Genomic DNA, 15,928 nt, shown 5'->3' with positions numbered 1-15,928 from the left:
ACTAAAGCCCTAGCTCAATCTGACATGCAGGATATTTATAGCCGGGGAGAGAGAAGTTAATGGAATGTGGACAAAAAATTTGAGAGTGGAAGAGTAAGAGAGGGGAGACTTATTCGGAAAATGTGTCAGCTTATTTCTCAGAATAAACTAGAGACACTTTCTGGGATAACATGCAGAAAATAGAATATGATGATTATTTGCGACCAACTCTTCTGCTCTGTTTGTAGATGACTTTTGCGTTACTGACTCATTTCGAGCAGTATTTTCTTTGGCAGAACAGAACAGTCTGTTGCGGTACAAACTGGCTTCGCTGCGGCTTAATCCACTTTCGTTTTTATGAGTTTCAGTCTGACTCAACTTAAAGTCAGACTTTAAGGTCACACTTGTATTTCCCCAGGAGCTTTCCTAAAGCCGATTGAAATTAACATGAGCAGCAGTCATATTACTCTATTGCAGTTCTAGGATACATTGAGATGAATATGACATGGATTACAAAATGACAGCACTTAAGCTCACAACTATACATCTTCAATCTTTGTATATTTGGAGTGCACAGTCATGCTATTTTGAACATTATAGTAGTCATTTTTTATGTTTCTCCTGTTTTAAAAGTAAATATTTAGTTAAAAACCATTACTGACATCTGATTGTTTATCTGCCCTGTATTTCTGGGTGGTGGCACTGATGGCAGCTGTCATTACAGGGGGATGTTGACAGTCACGCTGAAGACCCCCTAGCTGGACCAACTGTGCCCCCCTGGTTAGTCCCTTACCTCCATGACCACACACAGGCACGGGAAGAGGTCTGAATCCATGACACGTGTACTCTACTAGTCGTATTTTAGTCGTACAAATCAGTATGACATTTTGTTGTATATATATGTTAAGTTTATTTACAAACCAAATGTACAGACACTCTTTGGGGATAATGGGGCATGAGAAGTAGGATTCATCACCGCTGACAAAAAGAAATGGAAACAGCACGAACGACGGCTTTGTCGAGGGGGAAGAGCAGGGAGAAGTGGCGTGGCGAGCCACAAAGAAAACGCTTCAGTCGTGATACATTTTGAAGATACAGCCTTTGATGACGCCCATGTATCTGTCCCACACAACCTGGTGTCTAAGGGCAGAAAGGAGAGACAAAAATAGAGCAAACTGTAAGTAAATGGAGCAAATAGCTACTGTAAGTCTCATGGCAAACTGTAATTGTGAAATCTGGGTGAAGTAAATGAAGCAATCTTTGTCCACTCCAGTGTAATAGTGTTGGGCGGGGGGGTCTATGTCTCTTTTTATGAATATCTCTTTGTTAAGCATGTAGTGGTGCAGGGCTGTGTAAACCCTTAACCACATTCCAGAGTGTTTGCAGGAGAAACAAGGTAACTACAGTTTGAGAAATAAGGGGCGAGATAGGGTGACACCCACTGGTAGAACAGAGACATCAATATTAGAGAGGGTTTAACATACAACCTTAAGCTTGGGCGGCTTTAAAGACTGCCTGAGTTTGTATAATATGCAGTTACTGGGGAGGTTTCTCCAAGAGGTTTTAAAAAACGCTGACTGTATTTATAGCATGGGTCGCCGCTATGGGAATTAGAACCTCGGCAGAGTTGGAGCTCTACTTGATAAGAGTAACAGAATCAAAACACATGAACTCACTTGAATGTGTCGAGTATGTGTGCAGAGTTGTTGTAGTGAGTGAGGTAGAGTCTGACGTCCGCAGCTGTCCATCGGTCTGAGCGACACGGCTCAATAAACTGTGGGGGGGAAAGGGGTGGAGGCGTTACATCACACCGTCTCAAAGGCAGACTGGCCTCAGAAATATGGGTTGAATGATCGCACAGAAAAAAGAAAGAAACTACATTTTTTTTAGAAGTACACACCTTCTCCACAAGATCAAGGAAGAAATCTCTGACATCTTTTGTGTTTGTTAACTTGGCGGCGATGTTGACAAGTCCCCTGGAAATATTCTATAAAAGAAGAAAATAGTGACTTTCAAAAACGTACTTTTATCGTAGGAGTTACTGACTGATTACATTTCAGATGTAATGTTTCTCACCTTGAAATTAGCCTCCATCTCAGTAAAAGCTTTAGTCTTCCCTCTGAGAGCTGTACACACCAAACTGACCAGAGAGGAGGGAAAGCAAAAAGATAAATCGTCAATTGGAGTGTGGACATTTATTTAATTAAAAGCCAGTAAGAAAATGTATTGCTCAGTTTTTGCCGTTACCTTTTGTGTTGATCCAGCAGATCTTTGTCAGTGATTAAAACCTTCAGTTCTTTCAGATCTTGTAAGAACTCTTTATCCAGATCCACGTCCATGTCTTCCACCATGCTATCTACAGAGGAAACTCCAGTCAAACACTGCAAAATCAGTTCAAAGGATGCCTATTCTTACAACTTTTATCGCTTCTTTTTCTCACAATTATTATCAGACTGTGCCCAACCCAATTCAAATGTTTAATTGTACTAATTGGTAACTACACAATGTAAATGCCTCTTCACCCTAACGAGGATCTCTAAAACCTGAAGGACCTCTGGTGGTCAGTGTGTCTCATTGGAGGAAGCTCTGCTCTAAATGTCCCATATTCATAACAACATAAACAGTATACCTCTTATTCATATGCAATTTATATACATTTCTTATACAGACTGTTTTAAATGTTGTCTCAGTTTACAGTTGTTATTTTTCCTTGCATTAACCACTTTTATTAATCCTCTTAATGTGTCTCAGTTTGAGGCTTACACATCAGTAAATATATGTTACATAACTGATTTTAATGTTATACACGTCCCTTACATTCCAGATCAAAATGACAGCAAACGGCCAAAGGCAACAAGACAAAGGGCTCACCAACTGCCCCAACGGTCCAGTTGCTGATAAGCTGCCCAGCACAGAACGCAAAGTCCTGGAACGTGAGATAATGCAGTTTTCTTTTCCCCGTCTCAAAGCGATTGTTAGCAAAGAAAACGATGGCAGCATAATCCCTGAAATAGATGACGAAAGCGTTAAAAGAGCTAACAAATAAACAAGACTATCAGTCAGAACCTTGTTTAAAGGGGACCTATCATGCAAAATGCACTTTTGTACGTATTTTAAACATGAATGTGTCCCCGGTGTTCCAGGGAACTCACCAAGTGTCAGAAAACACAACCCTCTCTTTTCCTCCATACCCAAATCTCAAAAAAAGGGGCTGCAACGGATCTGATACAGACTGATACAGATTTGAACACTGTCCTGACGTCAGGACGGTGGTGCTACGGCTATTGGTCAATTCTCCACCTATCAGGGGAATGTGGGGTTGGGCCACGGCCGGCCATTCCTGCTCAAAGCGCTGGAGACGCTGTAGTACATATGCCAGGCCTGTAAGTGGCGCTGTAGTCTGCCACAAAAGCAGCGAAGAAGACTTCCCGCGCATGGTTGCCCTTCTGTTTATTCTCTGCTGTGGCTCTTTTTCTCCCTCCCCGAGGCAAGCTTTTGCGCCTCCTGCTTTAAAACAAATGAATAATGACTCGATATAATCATATGTAAGGGATAATGTGCAGCGACGCGGCTGATCAGATAATGACATTATCCCGCTTATTACATGGCCACATTCTCGACAAAGTAACGACATGACTCCCAATATTAATTGAAATGCTTTTATGGATTTAGAAAATGATTTTATTGATTTAAAAAATAGTTGTATGTATTGATTTAAATTGACATGCATCCGCTAAGAAAAATAGTCCGTTGTTACTGTTTGAACTAACGTAGCAACGGCAGGAACTGCTTCAATAGTGTTTTTGAGGAGCGTTTTGATTACAGATCTGAAAACATCATTGCTTGCTTTAAAAGTAGCACAATTCATTATGTCAAACCTTGGAAAGTATCTAGATATCCCTGCACTAATGCCAAAGTAACTGCCAACTCCCCTCTCCTGCAGGGGGGCGTGGTCAGTTGCAGCTCACAGAATCAGCCCCATGCAAAAACAGGGCTGGAAAGAGCAAATAGAGCGAAATGAGGCATGGCTAAAATGCAGGATCTGTTTGGTATTTTGAAAATAAATAAATAAATATATATATATATATATATATATATATATATATATATATATATATATATATATACATATATATATACATACATATATATATATATATATATATATATATAAATATATATATATATATATATATATATATATATATATATATATATGTATGGCCCTACAATATATGTTTCAAATATAGCATGATAGGTCCACTTTAACTAAACCATAATGCATTTTCAGGTGCTTTTTTATAAGAGTTAGCCTAAATACTCATACAGTAATTTATCATAAACACTACAACAGAATGATTTTGAAGAATAAATCTGAGGCAGGGAGATTTCTGCTCCGTTCTTAGTGATTTTTTACCTTGCAAGCTTGTCAGAAAGAAGAAAGTGCTGACGTATGTTCTCCACCAGGGGTCCCTTCAGCTCTTCCACAACTTTGAAAACACGTTTGAAGTTGTCAAACTAAAATGAAACACGTGACACAGGAGATTTTATAAAATCAGAACCTGACTTGTATAAAACACAGTAAAAGGAATAGTACAGTAGAAAGTGCAAAGAACTGGGAACAACACTCATTATTCCAAATGTTTCCAACCATTTTCAATCCTAGTCATTTGAATCAAGGTGATCAAGGTCTGTTACATTTGGTTTGGTATTATGCCAACTTTTAACAACCGTGGTTTTTGGTATTGCTTTTAACCAGATGGATCCTTAGAAAGAAGCAAGATCTGCAAATGTTCCCAGCAGCCAAATAACATCTGAGAAACAGTTTATTTGAATGTAAATCACAGTTTATCCATTTTAATATCCAGGTATTTTAGTTTTGGAGGACAGAAGACCTCTTCAGATTTTCAGTCAATAAACATGTTTGTAATCAATTTTATCAAAAGCTTCAGAAAATTACATATGGTGCTTTTAAAGTGCTGAAAATCTGAAAAAGTGGGCACTCGTATAATACAGATGAACAGATGAACAGTCATTGTGATGTTGTGATCAGAGTTCCCGTTAGAATATTTTTTCACCGGTCAACATGTCCGTTAAAGTTGAAATCTTCTGGACAAAATGTGAAAAGTGCCGGTCAAAGGTCTTCTTTGTTATTTGTTGAGCTTTAAAATTGATATGATTCGATATTAAACAAATTAATTATAGTAGATTAACTACATTATTCAAAAGTGTACAGTAATGTACAATAACACGGGAATAACAGAGCGCTCTCTCGTTCTCAGCCCACCAGAAAAGCCTATCATGCAGCTCGCGGGTCAGTAATGAGTGACCCGACAGTAAAACTAAACATATCTATAACTAGTTTAGGTAGTTTGAGAGGTAATTAAAAAAGCTACGTGTGATATTCTAACCTGAAGTGTGTGTTTTGTCCGCTCACCGCTGCGTGTCGACTCGTCAGCACCAGCTGATCTCTCTCTCCCGTCAGATTAGACTTCACTCGCGTTTATGTCCATATCGATCAGATCCAGCTAGTTCTAGCTAATGATAGGACTACCTGCTTATCAAAAGACACCTAAGCAATAAGCGTCGCTATGCAACCGGGTGAGGCCACAAAGTATAGCGCAGCATTATGCATTTGTTTACATGCCCACCGGAACCCCGAGGCATTACCAACAGATCAACGCACAATCAACCCACACAGGACATCTCTTTCTCCACATTAAGTGTTAGACATTAGAATTGACTATTCTTGTCTGTCACATACTCTTTTGTCTGTCACATAAGTGGCGCAAGTGGCGCAAGTTGCGCAACTGATGCGGTATTGCGCTAAGCGGAAATTATTTTGACCGGACACTTTGACCAGAGAGATTTAGATTTGCCGGTCTTCAGCATATTTTACCGGTCATAGTCCGGTAATTACCGGCTAACGGGAACTCTGGTTGTGATGCTCTTACCTGTCGTCTGCAGCTCTTCAGTGTCACACTTGTCTTGGCACTGATATCATCCAAGTCTTTCTTGGTTCCTTTGGAGAGTTTCTTTCCCAGGACCTCACGGACAAATGCATCATCGAAGGTATAGTATCTATTCAAGGAAACCAGAGTCATAAGAGGACACTTCAAAAATGACATTTTCCTTTATTATGTTAAGAAGAAGGGATAAATGAGTTGTGTTCAATACCAAATACACATATGCCTTGAGAAGTTAAAATACCTGGCTAAAAGTAGGGATAGAAAAAGACACTGAACACATTTGATGATTGAAGAAGAAATGAATGAGACATTATTACTGCACCTCTCGATGAGCATGGCTTGTCGATGGGGGGGGATCTGAAACAGCAGCTGGTTGCCTAGTTTAGATGGACTGTGCAGCAGACGCTCACACATCTGGAAAGTTCTGTACTGGTCCATAGTGTCACTCAGCAAAACATCTGCACTCGCCTCACACTCCTCCATCACTCCTCCGTCTATTCGTACCTTCACCGCATCGAACACTGTTGGATAGATCAGACACCTCATGATCCCACTGAAGCTGTAGTCATGTACAATAACCTCGGCTAACAAAGCTACTGGTGGTTTGAATATACAGCAACACCTGGAATTGTTTTTCCATCATTATGCTTAACATTGGCTACTAGTAAATAGCACAAGATGAGGATCTCAATTATAAAATACATCACAATCATTATAGGTTTAATTCTCTTAATGTTTCCCCATTGTTCAGCTAACTCCACAAAGAAACACGGTGTCTATTAACAGATATTGTGAAACATATTGAAATATATGAGTGTATCCAAATAGCAGAAAAATAATATTGATGCAAAAATGACTATTCCCACCAAGAGTGTGAGTCATATTCCAATTTTAATATCATAACATAATTTGAGTGGCAGTTATATGTTGTATTCTTTATTACCTATATTTGTTATAATCGTATGACCCCTCCGATGTATCTTGTGACCTTTGGGTGGTCCTGACCCCAGATTTGGAAATAACTGCATTTTGAATGATGTACTTGACTGCAGAAAAAAACACATTGTGTGCCTCTTTGTAAGATAACACCCCCAACAAACCTGGACCCTGTTTAAGTACAGCTACTTAACAGTGCGTGTCACAGTCTACTGAAGAACACTGTGACCCATAGTCTGTGTTATCACTCATACCTGTGTATCCATCCAACCAGAGCTGGTAAACCTCTTCATCCATGATAGTGGTGTTACCCACGAAGACATCCAGCTCCATAGTCATCTGTGTGGAGGCAAAATAGAGAAAGCAAGTAGATCAGGAGATGACCATTATTATTTGTTAGCTTAAGTAGCCATCAACAACCAGATTAGCTCATAATAACACACACGTTACCTTGTTTGAGTGTTGTTCCGACCAGTTTGCGGCGCAAAATCTACAATAAAAGCTGACAGGCGAAGTATACCGTTGAATGTTATGAATGGATGAACTTAAATGTTCTTTCCATGGCGTCTTAATCGTCTTAATGAGCTAACTTCCTGCCTTAGAGGTTAGCCACTTATGCTAGCTTTGACGCTAAGCTACAAGTGTTAGCGCTGACTAAACTGACAACAAGACAACGAAAGGATAAATTAAGACCAACTTAACTTGACGACTTAAACATTTAATTAGCGTAGGTGGTCTAAAACACGAACATCAACCAAATTATATAGCTATGGGTGCTCAGTGTCAACAACAGCAGGCAGGCTAAACAGACTTCCGGTTTTATTACGTCACAGGAAAGGCACTACACATTTCTAAAACGTTTAATACTCTGTTTTCAATTATGGTTGTTGTTGTTGTTGTTTCCTTCAAACACGTTAAAAGGACAATTGTATGCGCAAACACACACACAATTGTCCTATTGAAAAAACTGATGTAATCGGTGAGTACTCAGATCTTGTCCTTAAGTACAAATTAGAAGTACCTGAGTGTAGGTATGAATACTATGTTAGAAGTAAAAGTACTGCAATCAAAATGTTACTCAAGTAAAAGTACAAAAGTATTAGCATCAACTTGTTGTGCTTCTGTGTGCATGTGTGTATTATGAGCAGGGGCGCCGCCAGGGACTTTGGGCCCCATGAAAATATATCACATTGGGCCCCACCACCAGACCCAGGCCACGCCAACTAAGCACAATGCTGTAACCACACCTCCAGAACTCAACCGACTCATTTATGCTTTAAATAACTACCTGTATAGGCTTGCATCTATTTTGTAGTCCAATACTAACTGCACAATATTTACTGACAATGAGCGGTGAACATATAACACTGTGCAGACGTGGAACATTCTACTGCAGTAGAATTCACTATTTGATATAACACTAACATTCCTGACAATAGATCTCAATAGTCATCTTTTATGGTGTACATGCCTTTTTAATAACATTTTTGAATGGAACATTCAAAAATCAAAATAAATATAACTTAAATATCCATGACCTCTTAAATTAAAATAAAGTGAACATTAACATATTATCATTTATAAAATGCTATAACAAAAAAATAACATAAGCAGCAGATTTTTTTATTAAATATACATACAAACTACAAAATAAGCAGGTATTAAAGTGTAAATGGACAACAAAACGGAAATGGAAATGAAAAGGCCTGATGGTGGTGCTACATCAGAGCCTATTACCTGTTCTCAGTCTTTTTCTCATCATGCATCTTGTGTGTAGTGATCCAATATCGTTACCATAGCCTTGCCCATTAACAGTTATTACGAGGTACTCACCAAGAGCCCAGCGCCTAGCCTTCTTACAGGCAAAGTCACTGATCAAGTCCTTGAAGTCCAGCTTTCTAGCCAACTGGCTTCCAATGGACAGCATGGCAAGACTGCAAAGCATTATGGGGGGACAGGGCTGCGGAGCCTAAAGATGGATCTGTTGGTCCTGGCACCAGGGGAGGGTCAACTGATTTAGTATGAATAGCTGCTAAAAATGTACCTGCATTTATTAAATGTCAGCTAAAAGAGGAGTGAAATGAAAAACCTCTGAATTTTCTGTGAAGATATTAACAGTAGTTAAAGGTGGGGTAGGTAATTTTGGAGAAACCAGCTCGAGTGCGTTAGAATTTGAAAATACACAACCGAAAAAAATCTGCCACTTCCTTACAGAGCCCCTCCTCCAACACACACAAACGCGCACATGACCAATGAGGGCACGAGATAAGTTCGTGCACAGATGGAAGGCTGACAGGCAGGTAGGCCATCCAGTTATTTTAGCCGGGCCGGCTAAAATGATTGGTCGTGCTTTTTACAGCGCCACGGCTTCCACAGATGACGTTTTTTGAATGGATTTTTTGTTAAAGCACTTAAGATATTCATTGATTGATTGATTGATTGAAAAGTTTATTAACAGCTTGTATATTGGGTACAGTACAGTACAGCTCAAAACATACAATTGTTAAGGGGATGCAGACCAGAGAAAGACTTTCGTCTTGTTTACATCAGGGTCCCCCATTTCCAATTAATTCATTGCTATCGGGATGTTAAGAGCATTTCATGCAATATAACAAAAAGTGTATCTCGAGCCGGTTTCTCAAACTTACCTATACCCCACCTTTAATGTCAGCAAAACATTACAATTATTATTTACAATGGACTACGCTGAGCTAACAGACTAATTTCCACCACTCATGGACCACACCCACCTTTTCTTTTGAAAAACTGGGTGCCGCACAGCGTTTGAAGGCAGGACCAAACCATTACATGTAAATAGAGGGGGGTGTTAGATGCTTTGGATAATTAACTTTTGGAAGAAAACAAGTTAAATGAATCGTAAGTTTAGTGAGTACATTATCAATATGACGTTATATTAATGTTAATTATTGATGATTGATGAAAGGTTACTTAAACATTTTTTCTTAATGTTCTAAAAATGTTTGGGGACCCTGTCAGTCACGGGCCCTTAGAATCGTCCTAACTTTTCACCCCCTTACGGCGCCCCTGATTATGAGACTGTTCTGAGCCCATATTCCTTCGTTTATCACAACTTGTAAAGGTGCAGCTAGTTTGAATTACTTTGTATGCTGCAGGGTTGTCTTTGAATGTTACTTCAGGTGTAACTAAAGTCTTATTTAAGTGTTTTTTATATTTCAAATGATTAATCAAAATCTGCAAAGTAACTAAAGGTAGGCTACATTTAGTTTAGTAAACATACACGATTTACCTCTGAATTGTAGTGGAGTAGAAGTACAAAGTAGCATAACATTGGAAAAAGTCAAGTACAGTACAAGTAGGCCTATCTCAAAATTATACTTAGGTACTGTACTTAATGTAGGCTACTTAGTTACTTCCCACCTCTGCATAAAGTACACGTCCCACAAAAGTGTACTTAAGTACAGCACTTGAGTAATGTACTTAGCTACCACTTCCCTTTGTTGTAAAAAGTTCTGTAAAAAGGGTATGCTTTTATTCTGAAACGATCATGTTGGTACAGTTGTTGCTCTAGCAGCATCCGGTTATAGCCGAACCTCCCCTGTCAGAGCCGTTAGCTGAAATTGGCTTCAACCAGCGCCATATAGATAGAATATGGCGCTGGCTTCAACGTTCTAATGTATCTGCGTTTCCCGCTTTTTGTCGCTTCTTAGGCTTCTTACTCGTTACCATGACACAATGAACGTTCCAACGTTCTATTATAGCAACAGTGTAGCAACGGTTCTGTGCGTTCCAGTGCCAACGCAGACCTCTGTAATTATGAATTGGTAAAATGTGGCTCAATCCACTAATAATCCCTAAACTATGCGTAGTAATAATAATTGTTATTACGAAAAATAATCCAATAATATTAGGCAATTTCTTTTTGTTGTCTTTGTCGTTTTGGTTTAAACCAGAGTAAAATATTTAACCGTATGAATTCAGGTGAAGGCGTCTTTTCTGACCAATGAACATTGCACAGGCGCAGACCAAAAGAGCAGCGTAGAGAAAATTGAGGATTGATCATCAATACAAAAAACAGTTATAAACAGGGCTGTGTATGCTTCGATTAAATAAAAATCGTTTTTGGAAGAGGGCAGTGCATGGAAAAATACGCCACATGAATTTGTCTGAACACCAATAGGATGAAAGCATGATCTTTTTATATTTGTATTCATTTTTATATAGCTTATATTTTTACTTTGTTTTGTATGCAGGCTATGGTGAATGCATATAGGGATAATAAACTATATAGGCTATGGCTCAATGATTGGGACCTATCACTTTACAATATACACCCAAGAACCTCACTCAACACAAAAATGCTATTGATTTTTAAAAAAAGAAAAGGAAAGCCATCAATGGCTTGAAGAAACAATGGACGATTGAAGACTCATATTACCATGTCTGTCCTTTCTATTTGTGCTCTTATTTGAAATGTGTCAGGTCAGAGAAAGGAGTCTGTGTGACCATCTCTGTGGTTTGCTTACGTGTACACAATCTGCTCTCTTTTCCTCCGGCGATTAATCTAAATAAATCCTTGCAAATCCCTATCCTCACCCTCCCTGTCTGTGTTTCTGCATGTGTCCTTCAAAAATCACAACAGAAGGGAAAACGACTCAGTCAACATGTCTTTTTGTCGGATCCCTCGCTGCACATCAACACTCTCATTTCTAACCTCACATGACACCCTGATTCCATCCCCAGCTCCCCCTTGCACGGTTAACACCCTACATTGTTATGGCCTCAGTGAAACAATGGAGGTGTGACAGAGGGCGGAAGGATGTGGCTGAATGCCTCAGCATAAACCCATGGAAAAAAGCCTGAAGTCACACTTTCCGCATGTGTTCTTTGAAAAGAAACGAGCCTACAGCCAGAGTCACCCTTGATACAACTGCACTGTACAGTACATCTTGGGAACTGCAAAGGGGTGTAGGGCATATTTATGATAGGCCTTTATCATGTGCATAGGTTTTGGGATAGTAACAATAGTCAGATGTCTAGTTTTTAAGGAGGAGTCTATTCAAATAAACAGAAAACAGTTGTGGAATTACAAATGCCTTTATACTTATTTTCTTTGTGATGTGCTAATCCGTCTTGTTTTGGTTTCATAGAATAAACAAGGGGAAAGTATGTTTTTAAATCCAAATGGGGGCGCACAAGTTCCTCACAGAGAGAGCACATGCACACATCTTCCCCTTCATATATTGAGGTTTTCTATAATGTTGCTGAGAGGGTCAGATTCAGTTCATCTAAATCACTGAGACGATCGATTATACACGTTGCCATTTACTACCATGTCAAAAGGAAGGTATGCGAATAGCCACTGCAAACCTCAGAGGAAACCACAAATATGTCTGATACTGTCTAAACGACGTGTCAAAGCAGCAGTCGTCATGAAACGTTAAGCTTCCGGCAAAATCACACTAAATAAATTAATGTTACTGAGGAACCTTATTCCATTGGACCCCAAGTAAGACACCATCAAACAAAAAATGACAACAAACAATACAACTCAATTGCAGTTTATTCAAAAACATTTTCACTTAGGCTACTTCATTACCATTTAAAATGCGCGTGCTTTTATTTTGAAGGCGCTAAAGACGGACTTCCGGTAATGTTTGAGTTTGACACCCTGCTTAGCGGAATCAGAGCTGTGAAAGTGGCGGAGGCGGACATTGTTGTGGTAACAGTCCAGCCCCAGAGGATGAGCAGCGATGATGCACTTACCGTGATCGGATAAACGATGAGATTGGATTTTGGTTTATTTAGTTTTCGCTTGTTTTTTTTATCTAAAGAATGAATGGTTTTTGAAAAAGCTGCTGCACCGACAACACCACCTGGGAACGGAGTTCATTCAGCCGTGGTGAACAGAGCCCAGCCTGCTGAGACGATGCCAGCGACGTAAAATCACAACATCTGCAGCAGGGTGTGCATCCGAGGCTGCTGGATTAAGCCTCCGTGGATCAACCGGGCCTTTTTTACATTCAGCAGGCCCACACAAGAGCCCATCGGACGGCTATTGCCTTCAAAGTACTGCGAAAGGAGGTAAAATCGGGACAGTTGTGTTCCTGGAGGCCTTTGGAGCACACAGCTTGCTGTTGCGAGGATGACAGATTGACATTAATGGGGGTTTCATCCACGACCTCATTAAGACATCATCCACGAAAAACAGCCACCGGGTTCAGCACACATAAGGACTGGAGTCACAGCGCCTTGAAGGAATCCATCTAAGTAAAGAAATCACATGTTTGTGCCATGATTTGGCCTCCGGTGCTCTAGTAATTGCATAGCCTATATATCTTGAAAATATGCAGAGGAGGAGGATGTGATGGCTCTGTGTTGAGCATTGAAGCACCCAGCTACATCTCTCTTTCTACAGATTCTCAGGTAGCCTACAATTTAGGTGTAGATTTTTTTTAATAGAAAATGGGTAGCGAAGGGGAGATAATAAACAGAGAACTGTCAAAGATGTCTGACGACGATTTGCTGGCGTGCTCCAAAGAGGAGCTGGTGAGCCGGCTGCGTAAAGAGGAGACGGAGAAAATATCAGCCCTCATTCAGCGTGGACGGCTGATAAAAGAGGTCAATAAACAGCTTCAGGGACACCTCATTGAAATCAGGGAACTGAAAGTCATCAATCAGCGCCTGCAGGAGGAAAACGTGGAGCTGCGGGATCTGTGCTGCTTCCTGGACGACGACCGGCTCAAAGTGAAGAAGCTGTCCAGGGAATGGCAGCTGTTCGGGCATCACGCAGCCAAAGTGATGCGGGAGGATCTGGGCGGTTACTTGAAAAAGCTGGCCGACCTGGAGCGTATGCAGGACGGGCTGGTGAAGGAGAATTTGGACCTGAAGGAGCTGTGCCTGGTTCTGGAGGAGGAGTGTGTCAGCAGGAGTGACTCCAGCCCCGGGGGGTCCAGTGAGCTCAACCTGCCCTGCATGGTGGTCCGGGACCTGGGGGACGGGTCCTCCAGCACCGGCAGCGTGGGGAGCCCGGACCAGCTGCACCTGGTGTGCTCTCCTGATGACTGACGCCAGGTTCATGTCAAATAAGGAAATCGTAGGGGTGATTAATGGAGACACAGACGCTTTGTCAGACAATACAAATCAATTTGGTGCAAATCAAGCATTAGGGCTTTCTGAATGCTGCAACGACGTGTGTGCCACTAGGTTTTCACTTGACAAATAATCTACCACTATGAACTATTTCAGGACTTTACAAAGACAATGACTAGATGTTTTCCAGATGATAGTGTATCTACATTTTACAGTATTTTTTTTCTAATGACTCCTCTGTTTTGGGGAAATTCTCCTTTTTCAGTGGTCTGTTGTCTAAAAAAAGAAAAAAAGAAATGGGACCAAAAAAGTGGGTCACATACAATTATCTCATGCACTGGAATAGCCTACACTGGTAGAAGCCTTTTTTCTATTGCACTGGACAGCGTTACAATGGATCTTTAAATCACTGATCTAAAGAGACATTTCAATCCAGTTTTGAGCCATATTTAGTCCACTGAATTCCAATAGCACTGAAAAAGATGAGTTGTGATAAAAGGAACAAAAAGAAACTATTTGATATTTGCTTTTGCTAGATGCCCAATAATGTGTAATATTTGATGCACTCTCTTCCTCAGGACAGGATTGGAGTGTCATATGTGCATGATGATTGTCACAATGTGTACAGGCCTGTTAACCAGTCTGATGTGAAGGCCCTTCAGGTTTCATGTGGGTGGGGCTGCTGTGCATAAGGATCGAGAGCCTGGGCAGAGCCAGCACACGGGTCATAACGTTTAGGATCAGACATGATAGATGTCCTTGGACCTCACTCAGAGCTGAAGCGAACAAGTTCTGTCACTTTTTTAAAAATCCAACTGGAAACTCTTTGTATCAAACTGGAAGGTCTACAACTTTTAAGGATTTGTATTCTATTCAAGCTGTTTAAATCCACTTGTATTACATTTTTTATTACATTGTTTTCAATGCTCAATTAGCATATCACAGAGTTTGTTTAAGTTGGCGACAGTCAGCTTTGTCTTCTGTATCTCATGCCTTGTATTTACCCTGTAACATTATGGATAGTCTTAACTTTGACCCTTCTTTATCTTGATTTATCTGTATTAACTTGCATAACTAACCGATTTCAGTTAAATCATAGATAATGCACATGGATTAGAAAAGATTTATTTTGTCGTTAGCTGTTTTATTGGTGGGCTATGCTCGTAGTGCATTGAAGAGCTTTAAATACAGTGGGTATGATGACACTTCGGCTGTTCTGACCTTTCTTTGTGCGTTTGACTTTGCAGAAACCAGCATTTACACATGTACACATGACACAGAAACAAAGGATTGATTTCTGCACTTGTTTTGACCTTCATGTCTAAATGACTGCGCGTGATTGATGTTCCAGCTATGTCACACATACTGACTTTATGGATGTTCATCAGTTTTATTTTTGGATCCCTATTTGCACATTCTGGAGGGCTGAAGAGGGCAGTAATGCTTTCTGCCACTTAGTGATGCACGAAAGTCCTTTGACGGCAGCGCACATGCTGATTTCTTCATGCTTTATAGTGCTCTCACTCTGACTCTCGTTCCATCTCGTTTTTCTCTCTAACCCCATTTTAGTAGAGCAATCCAATGCCCTCTGAGCCATGTATGTATTAGCATGATATTCACTTCATTTTGGGAAACAGAACACAGTGTTCACATTTTCAGTGTAATTTGCAGCCAGCTAATGCTTTTATCAAGTGTCAGTAAAAGAGTTGTGATTGTTTTCATCATATATTGTTTCCCTCATTTGCATTTTCATGTAAAATGCAAAACACAGTCAAAAAAAGAGAAAGAAAATTGCAATTATAATTTGTATTCTGACAAGCATTCCTTACCCCAAGACAGCTGCAAACCCTCACGTTTGAAAAGCTTCAACCAACGAACATTACTAATTCATTTCAAGTTAAATGCAAAAGGATCTTCTTTCAATTGACTATAAAGGAATTAAATACTCATAAGTCCAAAAGTGTTGCTGTTCC

At 40.1% G+C, this 15,928-nt stretch overlaps 2 protein-coding genes across 3 annotated transcripts; one reads left to right on the top strand and one right to left on the bottom strand.

Moving 5' to 3' along the window:
• Nucleotides 1–864: 864 nt before the first annotated feature.
• fibpa (fibroblast growth factor (acidic) intracellular binding protein a) lies at nucleotides 865–7,702 on the bottom strand. Of its 2 annotated transcripts, none has more exons than XM_034202831.1 (11): nucleotides 7,335–7,702; nucleotides 7,139–7,223; nucleotides 6,271–6,469; nucleotides 5,934–6,060; nucleotides 4,397–4,497; nucleotides 2,851–2,984; nucleotides 2,227–2,347; nucleotides 2,056–2,119; nucleotides 1,880–1,966; nucleotides 1,656–1,753; nucleotides 865–1,119 (listed from the first exon to the last, which is right to left on the bottom strand). In XM_034202831.1, exons 2-11 carry the CDS (start codon nucleotides 7,221–7,223, stop codon nucleotides 1,050–1,052), a joined length of 1,086 nt encoding a protein of 361 aa, XP_034058722.1. In that variant the 5' UTR covers nucleotides 7,335–7,702; the 3' UTR covers nucleotides 865–1,049. The 2 variants fall into 2 exon arrangements, with proteins under 2 accessions (XP_034058722.1, XP_034058723.1); XM_034202832.1 differs by having other exon boundaries at nucleotides 2,227–2,335.
• Nucleotides 7,703–12,538: 4,836 nt separating this feature from the next.
• On the top strand, nucleotides 12,539–15,915 carry ccdc85b (coiled-coil domain containing 85B). The gene has a single exon (XM_034202914.1). The coding sequence runs from the start codon at nucleotides 13,329–13,331 to the stop codon at nucleotides 13,929–13,931; it is 603 nt and encodes a 200-aa protein (XP_034058805.1). The 5' UTR covers nucleotides 12,539–13,328; the 3' UTR covers nucleotides 13,932–15,915.
• The last annotated feature ends 13 nt before the right edge of the window (nucleotides 15,916–15,928 follow it).

Source organism: Gymnodraco acuticeps, unplaced genomic scaffold, assembly GCF_902827175.1.
Source record: "Gymnodraco acuticeps unplaced genomic scaffold, fGymAcu1.1, whole genome shotgun sequence".
Lineage (NCBI taxonomy): Eukaryota > Metazoa > Chordata > Actinopteri > Perciformes > Bathydraconidae > Gymnodraco > Gymnodraco acuticeps.
The sequence above is the reverse complement of the archived record's forward strand: the minus strand, read 5'-3'. Positions and strand labels throughout refer to the sequence as shown.